The following is a 20,550-nucleotide window of genomic DNA, read 5'->3' on the forward strand; positions in this document are numbered from 1 at the left end:
TTTTAGGCAGAAACCTTAAAACTATAGTGAAACAATGGCCCAATCCCATTTCACCCCTCGCTCCTACCACTTAGCCATTTCCCCTCTGTTTTGCGCCTTCACCCGTAGGGGTAGATTGTTTGTTGATTTAGAGGGGTAGGGAGAAGTGTTAGAGCTACATGGCCTCCAAGCAGAGGTTTTTCAGAGGCACACTCCAAACAGAGTGTGACATCTTCAGACATTTAGTTTGTACCATCAATGCTGTAAAAGCTTTAGATTCTCTAGAAAGGATCAATAATAATTTAATCATGAAGACATTTTGATTTCGCATTAAGTTTTTTGGGAAAAACAAAACATTGTTTAATGAAAGTATAGTGTACTACAGTTATGCATATTTTCTACAATTCTTGGTTAGGTTACCTGCTTCGAGACTTAAAACATCACTTATGATATATAAGGGATTCTAATCTAAAATTTCTTCATTTTTTTAACAGCTCCTCATTACTTTGAAATTGTACAGGACTTATCGGAATCGTTTTATACACATTTCTGTCACCAAACTGCTTTTATATTACTGAACGCATTGATTCCAGACCTGTAGACAAGTAATTTTTCTTGGTGTAGGTGCCAGGTCATGCATTTTGTGTGTGTATGTCACCTTGCTCTGATCGTCCTGCTCATCGTCACTGGACTCATATGCATTTTCAGCAACAGACGCAGGTTTGAGGGTGTTCAGATCAGTGTCCCAGGAGAAAGCAGACGCTACCTGTAGCCTGCCACGCTCTTCTGCTCTACTTTTTTCCTACACGCACACACACACACACACACACACACACACACACACACACACACACAAACACACACACAGTGTGAAACACAGGCTGCAAAACTTTTAAGTGGTGCTCTTTATTGAGATTTATAGCTCACCTTTTTCTTTTCTTTCTGCGTCTCCTCTTCTCTAAAATACACATCAACTCCACTGTCGAGGTCCTCAGCCTGTGATTTCTTCAGCTCGCTCTTCTGCTGTTTCTTCTTCTTTTTCTCCAAAACGTTTTCTGCTTTTTTTGGCTTCTTCTTTTTCACAGCTTCCTCCTACATAGATAAGATGTTACATTTAAAAGGGACAGTCCAGCCTAAAACTAGAGCTTAATATGCAGAACAATATTTGTTGTGCTCTGCAGTATTATGTAGCGCTGCATTAAATCCCTCAGCCTCATCTGTTTGACATAATTCACCTTTTTTTTTTTAATGATTTTATATATTCATTCATCAGTGTTATCTCAGTATATGCTGCAATACCCTGCATGCATTACACAAATGTGCGTAATTACACATGGGTGACCAGTAGCCCAGTGGTAGATGTGAGGAGCCAGCTTTTGGAAGGGCATAGTTAGACAGCAAAATGACAAATTTACTTTGTAGGATCAATAAAGTACATACCATAACATAACATAACATAACATATAACGCATGACAACTGGAAATCCCTGCGATGTCAACCAATACTGACTACCAGCCTAGCCATTGATCCATAGGCTAACAAGTAAATGGGTGCCAGAGACAGGTTTTTTTTTCATGTTTTCAGTCAGACAAAAAAAAAAACTCAAACTGAGGCAATGTATCTAAATAGGCACGTAACTTGCTATCGGTAACATTTAACTTGTTGTGCTCTCTATCTAGTAATTTCTGTCGTTTGAGTAATCCATTCTCTTCATTGTTACAAATGATATGAAGACAGTTACCTCAGTTATATAGCTGCAATAAGATATTAGGGACCCTAGTGGTAAAATTTGTGATCTTACTGTTTTTTCAACAGTTCCTGCCACCTTCAAAATACATAATCAGAAGGGAGTTTTCCCAGCCTCTAAAGGAAAAAACCTTGCTCTAGAGACTATGGCGATGCCACTGTAGGATGCAAGTAAGCACAGAGGTAACAATGGCTACACAGACACTCACGCACCTGATCATTCTCAGAGATCTTGCGTTTCCGCTTGGCGGTTATCTTGTCGTGCTCCTCTTTCTCCTTTCCCCTCAGACGCAGTGGGAGCCCGAGGGATTCTGGGAGAATGTCGGCTTCCCCGGTGTCCTCTGGGAGGAGGGAGAGGTCCACATGGTTGCTCTCTGCATCAACACTGAACACAAATCCCACAACAGAGTCAGAGTTACCACTACAGTACGGAAAATGTCCATAACACGTTATATAACACGTTATATTACACGTTATATGTTACCATATTAGCTCTATTGACTGTGTTTTTATGCTTATATTATATTTACATTTGTCTTTTCACAGTCAGAAGAACAGCAGCTCACATATCGCAAGTGTAGTTCTATGCAATAAAACCAAAAAGAAAGGAAGAAACTGGAGACCAAATGAGACGATATTAAGATACTTGTAAGACGCAGTACTGAGCCACATCAAACTGCTAAATGCTGTTGTTAATTTTAATACAAAATAATTAGGGCTGTAACTATAAATATTCTATCGATATGTTGTCTTAAATATTTTAATATTCTGTAAGGATAAGTGTTACTCTTATTGTTGCTATTATTATTATCACTACTATTTATTACTAATGATTAGGAATATTATCATTAAGTACTGCATTTTTATTATTATTTTCACTTTTTAATAAAGCCCTTTGGTAGTAAGTTAGAATCTAACAAATATTTCATAAGAGTAGTGCATGTCAGTTATTCAAATAGCGTTTCCATTTAATAATATCTTAATTATCAAATTTGTTAAGTATTATTAAATATATTTTGTAGAAATAATACTCTGTAAATGAACAAGACACCATGTATTTTAAGATTATGCTTTTTTGTTATAACAATAGTTATTAAACAATGAATATACTGTGATTATTTATTTGCAATGTTAATGTCAACATGTAAAATTTCTTCAGCTTCTAACAAAGAAGCGAAACCCTATAAAGTTAGAAGAGAAAAAGTGGTAGCATCGTATTAGAATCATTTAATACATGTGCCTGCGACAAAAGTGCTTTAATATTTTTAAAAACAAACTTTTGATCATTAGTGTTAGTTCTCTTATGGCTATTATCTTTCAGAAAACAGAAATACTAGCAGCCATACAAATACAATACTCAAAACCAAGAGGCTGTACTGTCAGTGTAAAGTCTTACTGGACAACTTTGGCCATCAGCAGTGCATTCTGGGAGACGTGTTCAGCGAATGTTTTGGAGTCGTTCACAAAGTAGTTTGTGGCTTGTTGGAACAGCACTCTTCCCGTTACCGATCTTGACAGCCTTTAACGAAGAAACAATAATCAGTGTTTCATCATGGATTGGTCAAAAGCTAATCTGACATACACTTCATGTCCAGAAGTGTCCAATTAGTGAATATGCCTACATTAAAGTGCATCCATTGCTGACCCAGGTTTTAACGTTCAAATTACTCAATTACTAATGGAATGTGGGGTATAAAGCCTCCCTACATTGGACTGTGAAGCATATCACTTCTCTGGAGTGATGGAGCTCCATCCAATACCTTTGGGATGACTTGGAGTGGAGTTTGTGATCCAGAATTGATCATCCAACATCAGTACCTGACCTCACTAACGCTTTTGAAGCCAATCAAATCCCCACAACAATGTTCCAGCATCTAGTGTAAAGACTTCTCAGAAGAGTAGAAGCTGTTACTGTAGCAAAGGGGGACAAACTCCCCATTAATACTCGATTTCAGAACAAACATTGGATGAGCAGGTGTCTGCAAACTTTTGGACATATAGTATATTTGTTCATACAATATGAAGAGCTAGTAATTTAGTATGAAATGTCTCATGCACCAAAGGAAAGGTCTCTAAAACACATACAATCACAGGTCAAAACAAAAACTAACAGTACTGGTGACATCTCTGATAGAGAATAAACAAAAGGTTCAGTACCTCACAAATATACCCTTGTCTCCCACATTCTTCACATAACCCCGGATGATCTGTCCCTCCTGAAGCTCTGAGACAGAGCTGATATCTGCATCTTTAACTGGCAAGGTCTTCCCAGCATGGATCCTGTGTAGTTTCATCAAAGGAGATGTGAAAAATATGCTGATTCCTTCTTGTAATAGAACATTTATTATTATGTTTGTTACACAAACGTATTAAACTGTGCATATTATTCAAATATACATCTCATATCATTCACATAAAGAGTCAAAGTCTGGGTATTTATTTGTGTGTTTGTTTATTTTATTCTATTCTCATTAGAATTCTGAGTTATTCATTTTTTTATTTTACTGTGTATTTAGCTTTAGAAAATATGTATTTTATTTTTCCATCTGTCTTCTATTTGTTTTAGATGGGTAGGATATTGGTGACTTGAAATATGTTTATATATATATATATATATATATATATATATATATATATATATATATATAAATATATATATAAATATAAATATATATATAAATATAAATATATATATATATATATATATATATATATATATATATATATATATATATATAGATTTGGGGAAAAAAATCTTATCCTTCTGGCTTTACACAGTGAAACATTCATGCAACTAGTTGCATGTTGTGAGTTGCCTGCAACATGCGTTTCATGCAACTTGGCAGTTACACAAAGCAATTCAAAAACAAAGTTGCACAGAACACATTCAGTTACTACACTAGATAGCCAATTAGCAGCTCATATTTTTTGATTCACTGGTGTTCTTGCTATAAAGTCATCCGCAATGTGTAATTTACATATTTGAGGCACTTTTATCATATTTGTATTTTTTTTCTAGCAGTCATTCCTGTTTTCCTTTCATGTCTCTATGTAGGGTTCTTTACTGTACAGCTGAGTGGACAAATCTTGGGTCCTCTTCTGTAATAGTTTGGATCCCAAATGAATTTGAGCTCTGTGTGAAATTAGGCAGCATCATGAAAGGAGACATGAATCTAGCCACATAAATAATGATAACAGTCGGCTACAGATGAATAAATTATGGGACAAGCAGCCGTTTAAACAAAAAAACAAAAAACTAACAACCTTGAGTCACTCGGGAGGGTCTTCTTTTCAAACACCCGATAAATGATCTGATGCATTTTCTTGCCCATTGATCCGGTGAAATCAATTAAGACCTGTTTCATGAAACTAAGACGCTTGCAGCTGTTGTGGCCAAGTTTAAAACAACTAAAGTTGCATGAAAGTTTAAGAGCGTAAAGCCAGCATAAAATAGCTTGAAGTGCTTTTACTTAATATGATCCTGCTCTGTGGAACAATGAACAAGAGACCTTCCACGACCGTCTCCTCTTTTAAAAGCAAATGCAAGACTTTCTTCTTCACTCAGGCCTTTAGTCAGCTACGCTTGCTTTCTAGCTTTTATTAAATCTTTTTGTTTTAAATTCTGTACTTCTATTCTGTAAAATTGTTCGTTTTATAAATTGTAATACATTTCTGTAAATTGTCTTTGTTTTTACATCTTTTTAACTGAACGAATCATCTTTAAAACCTTCACCTTTAAACCCCAAAAAGTATATTATTCTGTACAGGGCAGAAAATAGGAAGGACCATTTCAGTTTTTGTGTTTGAGATGTACAGAGTTGTTTTTCCAGCTACAGATTAAATCTGGTCTTCGACGTACAGGAGAATTCAGCATCATTCCAACTTACTGAGTCAGACTCATTCACAGTGCTTGTGATAGGAACCAGACGTCTAAAGAGTTCAGTACTTCTAAAAGGTCCCTCACAGAAAGTCATTACATGAACTGATCATGGATACACTGCCTGATATCTGACACACTGTTTTACAATTTAAGGTTTTGGTCCGAAATGTATTTCTAAAGTTAAATCATGGCTTTGAGGTACATACAGGGTGTTACGAGCCTAAATACACCCCAAAGTAAATGTATTTCTTTTAGATTTACCACAATTTTTCAACGTTGTACACAAAAACTCAGGAGACGTTTAGTTTCACTGGTCGTTCTGGACAGTAAATAAATGTCTGCCACACAAATATAGCCATCACGATCCCTGGTTCTTATCACCAGCACTGTAAATAAATCAGAGTCAGTAAGTTTCTCTACACTGAAGGATTTCACATCAAACCGCTCTTGAATGACTGTTTACTCGACCACTGAATTATAAAAACACTGAGGAAAAATAAGTGGAATTTCCCTTTAAGTACACTGTAAATGGGGATTTGCCTTTAAATTACTAGGTTTTTCTTATATACTGAATGACAGAGCCCTATACGCTGTAACGTACCTAGACAGACGCAAGGACACGTGGAACTTTCCGTCTTCTTCCCCAGTAACACAGCATCTAAACAGAGACAGAATAAATAAAACTTGGTCATCAGAAACGTCAGAAATGGTTCAGATTTGGCTCATTCTTTCCTCAGGTCAAGGGGAGGGGAAAAAAGAAAGTCTCTTAATTATTCAACAAAGTGAACACACACACAGTCTCACCTGACCACTTGGCCTTCTTTGTACTGTTCCAGTGGCTTTTCAGTGTACGTGTCAGACAGATCCGTTATGGAAGCTGAGCCAGAACTCCCAAATGGCAGTTTCAGCGCCAGTCCCATTTGGGGGATGATTTTCCGAATGGTTCCCATGGTAACAGCTCCCTGCTCAAGCTTGTGCATCCCTGTGGCGACAGAGCATACAGGAAACGTAAAGGTGACCCGAGAGAACCCAACGTGTGACGTCTTTGTGTGAGTGTATGTGCTCATAACATGACGTGCTGCACTAATATACATGCTGGTCACATAAAATTATATATATATATATATATATATATATATATATATATATATAAATTTAATTATATTTGTTACTGCAGTTCAGAATCTATCCAGTACATGGCATCAATTTATGAACAGTCAGGCTGAAGCCCAGCTGCTCACGCCACACATTGTTATGACAGAATTGACAGAACTGTAGTTTTATATACAGCTTTTATGAGACATTTGTTGCACGTTGTATTTATGAATCAGGGTGTATTATTACGGTTTTAGTTTTAGTTTGTTGCTTTTATTTGTTTTAAGTTTTTTTCATGAAAAGCAGCAGCGAGACAAGCAGACAGATGAGCTCAGTCATAGCCAAGCTACAGAAAGTAAGGGATGGACTGAGGAGCTTTTATGTCCCTTTATTTGAGGCGTGTTGTGCATGTTGTCTTTCAGACTGAAGGTTTTTCTGTCAGGAAAGGCTTGTTATTAAGCTGTGTCGAACCTGACATGTGCAGCAAATAACGTGACTAAAATTCTCTTTTAAAGACTTAAAACTTGACTCAGAGCTCAGAGACTTAAGATTTCAACTTGCACCTCAGAGAGTCTCGACTCAGACTTGCACCTCAGAACCTCAAGACTCGACTCGGACTTGCATGATGCGACTTTAGGAAATCTCTGGTATATATTTTGTACATATGAACTGTGCTTTTGTGCTGGTATTTCAATTTTGGGGTGTTGACAATATAGACATTATTCAAGGTTTACGTGAGGCAGTTCAGGTTTCTGTATAATTTAAAGCTCAGTAGCCCATTTTTATAAGATCATTATTTTTCACAAGGTCATGCTACTTTCATCCATGAATAATTATATTGGCAGAAACAAACCACTGAACTTTGATCTCAAAATAAAAAATTGTAATAAAACTGTATTTAAAATTTTACCTGTGAGGGAAAGGAAGAGCCGCCCGGTCTTTTTAGAGCTAATCCCCACAACTTTTGCAGAGACACACTGACCACTTCTGAAGAGCTTTTGTGGGTTATTAGCATCCTGGAACACACACACACACACACACACACACACACACACACACACACACACACACACACACACAACAAATAAAACAATATGATGACCAACTTTGTTTTTGCTAATAAATGTCACTGATGTCGTGTGAAAGGGGATGAAGAAAGGTGGAGGTGGGCCAGTCAGATGATGGAGTTTTTGTGCAAGTGGGTCGATGTGTGATCTGTTAAGACTTTTCAATGTGTGATCGGTTAAAATCTTATGTTCACTGATGGCTATATAATAACTGACCTAAATGAGAATTGTGATGGGTACAGCTTAAAAAGCAAAAAAAGTACAGTGACTCACTCGAGGTTTGTTGATCATGGCCAGCAGCTCTACTGTTCCAGTGATGTTTGGAGAGACTGTGAGCTCCAGACATTTGGTGTCTGGCTTGTACTGTAAGAAAACAACAATGCTATTAGCTAAACTGGCCAACACAACACCTTCTCTTTAATCTTATTAAACTTTATACATTCACAAAGTTCTTACTTTGGATGCAAAACAAATGAGCTCATCTCCGGGGTTGTAGTTATCCAGCTTGGGTTCATTCTCCGTCGAGTGGACATCCACATCTGTGTTCAGTTTACTGCAAAAATGTGGGTAAGCCAATTAATTATTTATTTTCTCGAATATTTATTTATTTATTTTTTCTGAGTCGACAACATTTTGTAACAGGTAATATTCACCAAGACTGAACACTGTGTACCTGGGGAGAAGTGTGAGCTCAGGCAGAGAGAAAACAAAGTTGGGATGACTGAAGGGGAGGAAGCTGTGGAGCAAAATGAAGAAAGTGATCAGTAACTTGTATTTAGATCCTCTATTGGCAGAAACTAAATGTACAGTATTACTCCAGATATAGACAGTGTTGCTACATAGTGTTGAAGTTAATTCAAATTTGAAGTTATTCAATCGTGAAAATGCTTTTTGTACTTTTCCCCTTAGCCCAAGTCGACCATTAAAGACGTGTAATGTCTGACATTTGATTCTTTAGGTTTGTAACAGAGCTAATATAGTTAAAATGGCTTACATAGCTAAAATAGACCTAAATGCATCACATAGCTAAAAACAGTAGCCTGTACAGCATCAGAAACCAAATAAGCCCGTCTATTTGAGATTACATAAATCGATGCAATTTAAGGCAAGTGTGTGACATGCAGTTTTCAAATGCTACTTGGTGAGGTACAGCGTGGCTGGTATAAATGGGTGAGTAGGGTTAAGCAACAAAATAACAAAATAATCTTTAATTTTTGGTCTTTACATCATCTCGCTTGCCATCAACAAATGCCTAAAACAATATTGAGTTACTTTACCAAAAAATATGAATATACATTATCTAGAAGATAAGGAAATTTAAATTCATCATTTTGTTAAGCATGTAGTCGGTTTCAGCATCGCTTTGTTGCCATTTCGATGGTGCTGTTTTAAATGCTGCTTGCTGTTTCTTGGACAGCACTGTTTTTTAAACATAAACAGACTGAGAAAAACAAAAGAAATCAGAGTAAGAGTATACATGCCCTGAGAAACCCAATTACTGAGCTAAAATTCAGCTCTCTTTATCAGATTTCTTGGCCCTAATCCGATCAAACAAATCAGAGTATGCCGTTTACATGACCACTTGAATAATAACTGCCAAAATCCAACAAAACGATCAAATTATTAAGTGCATGTAAGCACTCTGTGATTGTGTTGTGATGTATTACGTATTTGAGTGACGAAAGCTAATGGTGGTGTACATTAAAACTTTTATGAAAGTTAATGTTAAATGATTAGATGCTACCGCACATGAGATATCAATGGGTTTTACTGTAGCCCTCCAAAACAATATTATGACTAGCTGTCACTGGTGGTGAACAAGCTTCCATAGTTTTTAGTTACATTAGGCTTGTAGCTCCAGTGCAAAACTAAAGCAAAAACATCAAAATGTTTTGGCTGATGAACAACGTCTAGGGTCAGGGGAAAACTGTGTAAGCTTGATTTCACCAAACTACTGTTTGATCTTCTTTATTAAACACATTCCACTCACAATAAAATCATCATCTAAAAGCCTGCCGAAAGCCTTCAGTAGTCAATTAAAAAAATAAACACACAAAGATTTCAGACTTACTTATGGCCACGGACTTCACGACCGCCGATGACTCTCCCTTTAACCTCTGTGCCGACCTTCAGGGACGACGTCGGAAAGCTGCCTACTTTTGGTGACTCCTGAATTTCAGACACGTGGACACTCCCTGTTATCCCTTCCGTCAAGGCCACAATTACATGTGTGGGTTTGACTGTTTTGACCTTTGCCGTCACCAGGTCCCCAACATTGTAGCTGTGTTTTACGCCTCTGTTTTCATACGTTGTGCGTTCTCGTTTGGTTGTGCTCCCAACGAGCTGCCAAGCCACCAGAGGCCGTCCCTGAAGTTCTTCACTGCTCGGATCTGTTACAGTCACAGTCAGGTTGCTGCCCTCAGTCAGTTTCTCCGTCTCAAAACGGAAAGTTTCGTTTAGGTGGGTCGTCGTGGAAACTACAGTCAAGTGACCAGTGTCACCCAGCGAGATGACAGCAAAGTCCTTGTCCACGTATTGAATTGTGGCGGTGTGCTGGAAGCCCTTTTCCAACTACAGAAATACAAGAGAAAAAATAAAATTTAAAAGATAGTAATATTAAACATTCATAAGACAACAGTCTATAAACAACACTACAGGTACAAAATTACTAACTAGAACTTAATATTACCTGTGACAACAGTCAATATACTGTCACTGACACTGGCAGCCCTAAGATCAAAAACAGCTGTGGCTTTAACTCTACTTACTGTTTTTTTCTTTGCCATGAGCTTCGGTAAGAGGGACACATGCACCTGAAGAGTCAGAAGGTCAACATGCAGCACCACTGCAGTGACCTTGCAGCCCAGGGTGGTGTTCACTCCTACAGGGGGTAAACATTTACACAAGAGCCATTAGAGGGAGGTTGCTGGTCACATATATGAGGTCAACGAGCGAATGAACATTTACATTATGTTCCATGTTTTTCCTGCACTAAAGCCAGAGTTGGCTACACAACTACATCATTTTAGCCCATCAGGTTGGCTCTAGTCTGCAGATTTTGGGGCAGGCAGAGTCAAGGGGCTGACCCTGAGTGTAATCTAGTAGTAATACTGGTCATCGACTTAATCTGAATGGATTCCTCCAATAGCCAATGAAAAAGTGAGAACAGAAGTAGAAGAATAGAAGAGACAGATAGAACAGAATGGAAGAGACACTTGTGTGTAGCAAAGCTTTTTAATGAACTGAATTTAAGGCATGAGCACAACTGAGTGCATGTACGCCAAAAACTCTTAAAACTACCAAACATCACATCTTTACTTCCATGACCCTCATTTAAATGTATACCTGTTACATTTTTACTGTCTCAGTAAAACAACAGCAGCAGCAGCAAACTGTTCCATGTTTACTTGCGTCTCCTTGTAATGGGAGAATGCGGGTGTTCTCGCAAGTTTGTGCGAGTCTGGTTTGGATCAACAAAAAAAAAAAAATCTGCAGAAACCAGTCAGTGTGAGATACTTAGTCTTTTTAGAATCTGTTAGGTCTGTAAAAGTTGTGTAGCGTGTCCAAGCCTTAAGACCTGCTTCAGTTCATGAAGGACTTGATTATTAGTTAAACGATGACCCAGTGCAGAAAAAATGAAACTAAGCATTGCAGGTAGACTAGGATTGGAGTAGATGTACATGGGCTTTTGTTTCAGTGGGACTGATGTGAGTAATTGCTGACCTGTTATGTGGTACTTGGAAGCTAATACAGTGATGTTTTTGAACCGGTCTGAGATCAGGCTGACCGAGCCATCCTCTGTGACCTGTCCAACGGTCATCTTCAGCTTATCCCCTAATGAGACAGAAGACAGCTTCTGCAGCAAGTCAGAATCACCTGGAGAAAAAATAAATAAATAAATAAATAAATAAATAAATAAAAAGAGAGACAGAAATATGACTACAAATACTAGGTAACAGTCAGAGACATTTTTCAGTTTCCATCAGAGAGATTTCATGCAAAAAAACTGTTTCATCTCTTTGAAATGTCTGACAGGGTGGAGAACTCCAGTCGAGAGAGCCAGAGTTCAGCACAGTTTGGTTATTTTCCTAATTAAACACACCTGACTCTACTCAGCAGTTAACTGCCAGGTTCAGCTGGTATGTAAAGAGCAGGAAAAATGGCTAAACTTCAGGACTACAGTTTACCACCTCTGGTGTAGGAAAAAAGCTGCAATATAACATCACTGTCCCACAGAAAAACAAAATAACAGTATCTTTATTGAATTAACTGAAGTATTGTTAACTTGTCCCTCCATCTGTACTATTTACCCCACCTAAGGAGTGAGCTGTAACATATGCACTCCTGCTCCAGCTGAATCGCTCATAAACAGGAGGTGTCGAAAACAATGTTTTCATTTGTATAAAATGTGCAAGTTACTTCTAAAAAAATATCAATCTTGCTCAAATACTTCCAAAAGTATTCAGCAAAGTGCAAAATGTGTTAGTTTGTGCCTCGCTCTTCCCCATTTCAGGCCTATAGACTTCTACAGCTTCTATACCTGACTTGCGATTTACTGAATTTACCATGGCACTTATATGACCAACTTTACTGTTCAGACTTAACAACTAACATATGAACTTATTTTTATTATAAGATGTATCATGATATATTGAATTGTGACACATGTATCGTAATAAGTACCGAATAGACAACACTCAGCCCTACCAGATACCATTCATTGGTGGTGTGAACTACTCCTTACAAGTTCAGAGAGACAACTTTCATTTTATTTGCCAGTGTTTAATTTACTGCTTTCCTACCTCTAGAGGTCATCATGTCACGGACGGCCATTCTCTCACGCTGCCCCTGGATCAGCCTGGATTGGGCGTCTCCCTCTTCCTCCGCAGAGCTCACCTCAGACACCTTCAGGCTGACCAGAAACCTGTGTTTCTCCTCATCCAGGTTAGTCACCTTGGCCAGCACAGTCTGGCCTATCTGAAAGATCCCTTCTGTGTCTGTGATGAACTTATCACTCATCGCCTACAGGGAAAGGCAAAGAGGTTCAGACTGCAGGTATACCAATACCTGACATCAGTGTGAACAGGTCACGCTCAAGAACTGACCCACATGCACAAAACAAGTGATACTGTGGTATTAGTCCTTAAAGTTTAAACACTAAAATAACCCCAATCGACAAAGGTCATATTCAAGAGTAAATGGTGAAACTCTGTGCTTGTTTTAACTGTAGAAGCTGACAAGAGAAAAGAAGCTCAGTTTGTTTTGTTTACTTTCTGTGAAAAAAAAAACAAAAAGAAAAGAAAAAGAATGGCAATATATACTGAATAAACTGACTTATATCAGACAGAGCAGTCTGCATATCTCTAAAGATGTTCAAATCTGCTCTCTTTTTTATGCAACTTCTATGAAAAAGGTCAGTCACAAGTCAGATATACTATATCAGACATATAACTTTTATTTGAGTGTGTAAAACACATTGGATGTTTTCACAAAGTCCTATCTAGCTAAATTTAAATGCTGTCAAGCATGAGCCCCATTGGTTAATGTGAGAAATAAATCTTATCTTGTGTCTTGTAAATTCTATAATTTTTTACAGCTTCACCTACTATATGCATATGATTTAAAGTTTCAATACAGTTTGAATCTAAACTCGCTTATACATTTTCCACCTACACTTTATACAAATGAGTAAAACAGACAAACAAAGAAATGACCATAACCGAAGGCTACTTACAGCTTTAGGGGCCAGGCCCTGAAGGCCGTGAGGGAAGTCAATAAAGACGCCGTAAGGCATGATGCTCTTCACCCAACCCAGCATAATCATCCCCACCTGCAGTTCAGAGAAGGACATAACCACGTCACCTGCCTCCAGAGCAGCCACCAACAAGGGCTTCTTAGTGAGAATCTGTGAGCAGTTCAGTTAAGGAACAAGAGATCATTGGAGGAGTTTACGGTTCCTCCAAAAGAGGTTTCAGAGGAGTGGATACAAAAGCTTACAGGTGCAGTTCTCAAACTGGTCCTCAGGGCCCCCAAAATGGTCCATACTTTTAGTCTAATCCCGTGCGTTGGGAGCTGGGATAAAGCAAAAATGAGGACCATCTAGAAATCAGTTTGAGATCCACTGGCTTAGAAGGAGAGAGAGAGGCAGGTGGACAGATCAATGGATGTATGGATAGAGGGGCTGGACAATATAGCCAAAAATCTTATTGCAACCACTCCTGTACTTCTTGCCCGCCTAAAACTCAATCTTAATTAGTCTCTATAACTTAAAGACTGAAAATACCTTGCTAGCTAACTCTTTTAGTAAGTATGCCAACTAAAGCACATGATCAAAGTTTGCAAACAACCAATCGACAACCCACTCCAGAACGGTCACACAATCCTCCTGCCTCTCAAATAATATATAATAAAGAATATCAAATTGTGAACCCAGTATATTAATCAAATTAAACTGTGGGCCAAATGTATCAGTATAACCCTAGTACCAAAGTGCAATTTGTTTAAAATTCAAGCCTTTGCGGCTAATACCAAATTAAAGAACATTACAGTATAATCATTTTATTAAAAATACTTCAAAAAGGTGCGTTACTGCTATTGAAAAACTGTTTGATTTTTGTAATTATTGTTATTATTTTACAGCCCAGGCCTAATGGAAGTTCCATTAAGAACTTCCACTCCACAGAGAATGAAGTTTACACTCTTGCCTGCTCAGCAGAGACATTATGCCAAGAAGGCTTGGCTGTGACTTCAGCTGATTTCAAAACTGAAAGGCATTACTTAGAATTACATTACGCTAAAATGATCACTGACTGTGGTTCTGAGATTTACCACAGCACTTGTGTGCAAAGGACCAGAAAGCCATTTTTAGCAGAACATAACCAGAATGTGAGAGGATACAATGCCTTGCTTGCTCTTGCTGAGATACACAGTGTTGGAGATGGTGTCTCCCTCTTGGAGACCCTCCCACAGCAAAGGCCAGTTGGTCACATGGTCAGAGAGATGCACCATAGGAAGGAGAGCTGGGACTTCCTCTGGCAGGATGGACACCTGAAGGCCAGTCAGGTCTTTCTTCAGTACTATCACTTCTACTTTCTGAGAAAGCACAGGGAAACGATAGTGACAGGCAACAGAATTAGAGTTAATAACAAAAAGAATACATGTATTTACTTTGGTGATACTTCATATGTGAATGTCTTAAGACTTCTGTTTCATGCAGGCAGAGACCAGTACGACAACAATCATATATGCTTCACATGTGTGAAGCAACATAAGTCTCTATAATACTTTACCTTCCCGACTTCAAAGGCAACCGTGTTAGTCTGGACCCGTTCTACATCTCCCTGGGTCACAGCTTTAAAGGAAAGGACCAGTTTCTCATTTTCTGCATCACATCTCAGCACTTTGGCTTTCAGCACCTACTCAAAAAAACTAATGGTCAGCAAAGAGCAGCAGAACTATCAAACTCCATTACTATTGCTACACAAAATCTCTGCAAAAAGATTATTACTAAAGCATGTTAACATCTAAAGTTCATGTCAATTTAGTCCAATAAAGCGTTCTCCACAGAGTGAAACGGACAGCACAACAGGCTTCTTCATATCAGAAAATTATACACTACACAATTCAATTGACTCCCGGAGTTTTTGATCTCTAACATGCTTAAGTAATAATCTTTTCACATAGATGACTTAGTTATTTGCCCCTGTTGTACATCAATTGCAATGGTTCTCACTCCTCCTCTTTCAGCCCTCATTACTCACTAACAGCTCAACACAACATTACACACACACAGAGCCAATGGTGTCCTAGTTAATCTGATAACAGTTACAAGGAAAATTGTTTTATTTGATGATATTATTTATTTTTAAAAAAATCAGAGTCGATTTCCATTCTGCCAGTGGAATGACCCCTAAGGGGTCTGCAGAAAGAGGTTATTTGTTTGCCAACCCTTCGAACATACACGAGCATCATAGAATTGAACATTAAAACAAACAAAAAAAGTGGTGGGGGCTTAGCAGAAATGGTGAAGTGGGTGAAAACAAGGTATGCATATAGGGATAAGCAGTTCAGTCAGATTTCCTATTCAAATGTTAAATGAATAAATACATAAATAATACTTTTTATGCTCACAGGCTACCCCACACCAGACACGTTGGATGCCAACTGAGAGTATGATGCCACTCAGCATCTTACTATAATGTACCACACTCAACCAAAACTACACATCCATAGCAGGTGACATGTGGCTTAATATTTACACTGAGAAAAGTGTCAATTTCAAGTCTTTAAGATAAACAAATGCTACATCTGTCTACGTCTGTTTTCCTGTCAAGTTAACGTTTCTAGTCTAGTGACATCATATTTCACCTCATATCTTTCAGCCGGAAAACAGCAAGTTTGTGAAGAGCTGTTTAATATATATGTTAAATACAATATGAAATAATTTAATAATAAAATAAAATAATTTAATAATATTATATAGAATATTATACAATTCTGACTCATCCTACTCACGAGTGACTCAAGATAAGCTATATTATATAGAAGCTGTATACTGTAAGTGTTAAAAGAACAGAGCCATGCAGCAGAGTGATTTACTGACCTGTCCGACGTAAAAAAGGCTCTGTGGGTTAACGGTGGAACTTGCAGTTAGCTCCTGCTTTGGTACCAGACCTTTGACATCGCCATAGAAACGCACAATGCAGCCGAAGTCCCTGATGCTGACAATGTAGCCGTGGGAGACGAGGCCCACACGGGCATCCATGTATGATAGGAACAGAGGGAGGGTCGACTCCATCAGCGCTTTCTTCCTGCTCAGAATTAACTTCTTTTTCAGTGGATCCACTGATAAAACCTGGAAACACAGAGATCCAGTTAAACCTGTTGAAATGCTTTTGGTATGATCAAAGAACTTAAATCAATGATAACCAGTTTCAGAAGATAAGATGATCAAAAGACAAAAAAAAAACAAGTCAACTGAAAACTATAAAGCATTTTTCTTTTTTCACTGTGAGGTATTTCCAAGTGACCTCATCTTATCAAATGCATACTTAATGTTACTTCGTCAACACACGACAGATAATGGAGAGCATTTTGTTTCAAGATCCTCATTGAGAATTGGGGTTGAGTTCTGGTGATTTAGTTGTTGAAGAGAGAGTGAAAAGTTTGTGTCATTAAGACAATTGGATGATATACGCGTGTGTGTGTGTATATATATATATATATACATACATATATATATATACATACATATATATATACACACACACACATACATACATATGCATATATCATCCAATTGTCTTAATGACACAAACTTTTCACTCTCTCTTCAACAACTAAATCACCAGAACTCAACCCCAATTCTCAATGCAAAAAAGCAGGTGAAATGCTGAAATAAGCCACACAAACTCTGACTGAAATGTGCACATGGTTTGTAGAAGACCACGCTAAAATGAGGATCTTGAAACAAAATGCTCTCCATTATCTGTTGTGTGTTGACGAAGTAACATTAAGTATGCATTTGATAAGATGAGGTACTACAGTAATAATGATTATAACTGCATTGTTTTAATGCTGTTTTCACATTAAGCGTCAACTAACATAAACTAATGTATTTGTTAACATTAAAAACACACCCAATACAAAGTTAATAATGGTCAGCTTATATTAGGCAAACAAATAATTGTATTAATTCAAAACTTATTTGTTCATATACTGCATAGAAACATAAATTAAGACTAAATAAGAAATGTTAAATAACAGCTGGCTGTAATTGGCTGTAATAACACTTAAGCAGTAGCAGACTAGTTGCATTTACAAATTTTGACAGATTTTTAATTTCCTGAGAATTTTTCATCTAGTTACAGAATCAGTTTTTTCATGCTTACATTTATTAAGTAAATAACTCACCCTGCATTTGACCTTCATGCCCTCTCTGAATTTCTTTTCCGGGTTGGTGAGGGTGACATCAGCCAGATGAATTCTGGGAACCAGGCCTTTAATGTGGTCTGAAATCTTTATGTGCATACCGTATTTCTCCAGGCTCTGCACCGTGCCCTGAAAACACAGAACAAACCTCTTCTGTAAAATGAAGAACAATTCTATATGCAGCCAAACACAGAAGAGGGGGATGCCAGCATCTGCAGTAAATTCTGATTCACTCACTTCAATGAGCTGCCCCTCTTTAATGTCATGATAACTGAAGTAGGTCGCTGCAATGGTGCTCCTATAAGAATGAATGAATGAATGAATGAATGAATGAATGAATGAATGAATAAGATTGGTCAGAAAATCACAATAAGATATTTTCCTCAATTCATTCAGCTTCAGTAAACAGTCACACTAAACACTCATTAAATACACAAACACACTCAGGAATGCTCACTTGCGCAGTGTGGCCAGGTGCATCTGCTCCATTGGGCTGTAGTCTGTAATTCTCAGAGTGTGTTCAGGCTGAGCGAGCAGGCGATTCGGGTTGAACTCCTCTCTGGGCTCCTTCATTTGGTTTTTCTGGAAATCAATCACATAAACGAGCGAGTTCATAATACTGTCATGACGTGTCAAACAACATCAGCGAAGAACCTAAACATTTCTGTCTGCGATATTTCTTTAGGCTTCAAATTAAGGATGAAGGACACAGGACAAAAATATCCCCACTAATGTTTTGCATGAGAGTTAAAGGAACAGCTTAGTATCAAATCAAATTTAGCCGGTTTTTCCTGCTTACTTCAAATGTAGCTGATTAGCCAAGACATATTTGGTGTCTGAAGTGTATATATTCCACCAATCAGCACTGTGCAAACTGCATGCCTACATTTATTTCACACTTGTCTCAAACTGCGTCGAATAAGTAAAATAATCTTAAATAGACTTGCTCATGACATTTCAGACACTGGATGACATACTGTTAACTACAAAAAACAGGCCAAACATATAGACAAAAATTCAGGCTCCAATATGCAAGTAATCCCCTACATATACCACTACTTCAAAGGTGTCAGACTGAAATCAGGAGCACCTGATTAATTGCTAATGATCCATACATTGTTAGAGAAAACCTTAGAGGAACTTTCCTTATTTTAACCTCAGATATCTGGTCTGGTTTGCACTTTGTTATTGGAGTGTGTGATATCATTACGCCTGCATGTGCAGGTTGGTCTTTGCCACTGTTGCTGTCAGAATTTCTAATGTTCACCTGTCATTAGAAAAAGACTGCACAAATTTGACCTACATGTGAAGTGCGCCAGCCTTTGCAGTCTAAAAAGAACAAGACTAACGGTTGCTAGGACTAGGACTAGGACAAGGACTAGGACCTCTGGAACAATGTGCTGGACAGATGAGTCAAAGACCGTACCACAAGCCACGTTTGGTGAAAACCAAAGACAGCATCTGATCAGAAGAACTTCAAACCAACTGTAAAGCACGGTGGTGGAAATGTTACGGTTTGGGGCTGCTTTGCTGCCGGACCAACTTGCAATCACAAATTCGACTATAAATTCTTTTTCGAAACACGGAGGGCTCGAAGAGAATGTCCATTAGTCCATCAAGGAATGGCTCAAATAAAAGGAAATGGAGGGTTATGGAATGGCCTAGTCAAAGCCCAGATCTTAATCACACTGAAATGCCTTTTTGGCAGTATTTGAAAGGGATTGCACAGGCAAGAAACCCCTCAAACATTGCACAGCTGAAAGAATTCTGCACAGAGGAATGGGTAACAATTCTCTCACCAGATTTTAGAAACTGGTAGACAGTTATAAGAAATCCCTACATAAAGGTTTTTCTGCCAAAGGGGGCAGAACAGTTACTGAAGCCAAAAGGTGCAATTACTTTTTCAACAAAAAAATGACATCTCGGTTCTTTTTTTTTATATATATATAAAATGACTGCAAAACCAAATACCTATTGTTTTTTTAATTCTACAATGTTTATCTATGCATACCGTTTAACTAAAGATTAAGTACTCAAAAGCCCACATATGTCAAAACCCCCAAAAAGTTCAGGGTGTACTTCCTTATTCACATGACTGAACTTTAGTAACAACTACATACACGCTGGTTGCATAACATTTGTAGTGAGGGGAAAATCGTGCTGTTTGCCACACCAGAACATGTGGTGTTACTCACGTGTATGAATGCGACGTCTCCACCGGGCAGCTCCATGATGGCTCCAGAGTGGTGATGCACAGCGGTCATCTTACAGCCCTCCAGTACCGCTCCCATACGGTCACTTGTTGCACGCTCCAACACATCGCCCCTTGGCGGCAAAAGGTGGCTGCGCAGTGAAAGGCCCACCAGGCGAGCGGACGGTTCCACATAGAGAATGCGAGCTTTTACCTGGAAATGAGTGCTGCAGCAGGGTCAAATACATTAGAACAACACAGTTTTCTCTAACATCTGATATGGATAATTACTGCAAGCATTTTCTAATGCTCAGTTCTCTGAATATTATTACAAAAGGCTTATTCTAATGCAGTGATTCCCAAACTGGGCTCTGCATAATCTGCATAGGTCTGGGTCAAAAGGGGTGTGTTAAAAAAAAAAAAATAATAATAATAATCTCATATTTACACTACATTCAATCTTAATTTCTGGATACAATACAGATCTTACAAGCCTCCCTACCATTTATTCATTCAGTATTCAGAACATCTTGTGTCATTACATCATAAACATTTTTGATATAGTAAAACTGATTTTACAGGACCAAAGTTTGGAAGTAGTGATAATAGTGCAATGTAGTAAATATTTCATGAAAGAGGAAGAAGAAAAAAAAACAAAACA

At 38.0% G+C, this 20,550-nt stretch overlaps 1 protein-coding gene across 3 annotated transcripts in view; it reads right to left on the reverse strand.

The window, feature by feature from the left end:
• Positions 1-20,550, reverse strand: part of pdcd11 (programmed cell death 11) — a 33,303-nt gene that overhangs the window by 4,982 nt on the left and 7,771 nt on the right. For 2 of the 3 annotated variants that reach the window (XM_036556991.1, XM_036556992.1), the window contains exons 9-31: positions 19,894-20,103; positions 18,156-18,280; positions 17,936-17,996; positions 17,681-17,827; positions 16,371-16,622; positions 15,058-15,183; positions 14,666-14,860; positions 13,503-13,673; positions 12,571-12,790; positions 11,492-11,644; positions 10,537-10,649; positions 9,840-10,339; positions 8,442-8,504; positions 8,225-8,321; positions 8,042-8,131; positions 7,612-7,717; positions 6,411-6,588; positions 6,208-6,264; positions 3,884-4,006; positions 3,123-3,245; positions 1,940-2,111; positions 907-1,071; positions 638-781 (exon numbers count right to left, since the gene is read on the reverse strand). In XM_036556991.1, the coding sequence (XP_036412884.1) occupies positions 638-781; positions 907-1,071; positions 1,940-2,111; positions 3,123-3,245; positions 3,884-4,006; positions 6,208-6,264; positions 6,411-6,588; positions 7,612-7,717; positions 8,042-8,131; positions 8,225-8,321; positions 8,442-8,504; positions 9,840-10,339; positions 10,537-10,649; positions 11,492-11,644; positions 12,571-12,790; positions 13,503-13,673; positions 14,666-14,860; positions 15,058-15,183; positions 16,371-16,622; positions 17,681-17,827; positions 17,936-17,996; positions 18,156-18,280; positions 19,894-20,103 (3,591 nt within the window). Of the gene's footprint in view, positions 1-637; positions 784-906; positions 1,072-1,939; positions 2,112-3,122; positions 3,246-3,883; positions 4,007-6,207; positions 6,265-6,410; positions 6,589-7,611; positions 7,718-8,041; positions 8,132-8,224; positions 8,322-8,441; positions 8,505-9,839; positions 10,340-10,536; positions 10,650-11,491; positions 11,645-12,570; positions 12,791-13,502; positions 13,674-14,665; positions 14,861-15,057; positions 15,184-16,370; positions 16,623-17,680; positions 17,828-17,935; positions 17,997-18,155; positions 18,281-19,893; positions 20,104-20,550 lie in introns of those variants that run through there. The other variant, XM_036556993.1, reaches the window with a different exon arrangement.

Source organism: Colossoma macropomum, unplaced genomic scaffold (assembly GCF_904425465.1).
Source record: "Colossoma macropomum unplaced genomic scaffold, Colossoma_macropomum, whole genome shotgun sequence".
In the NCBI taxonomy this organism is placed as follows: domain Eukaryota; kingdom Metazoa; phylum Chordata; class Actinopteri; order Characiformes; family Serrasalmidae; genus Colossoma; species Colossoma macropomum.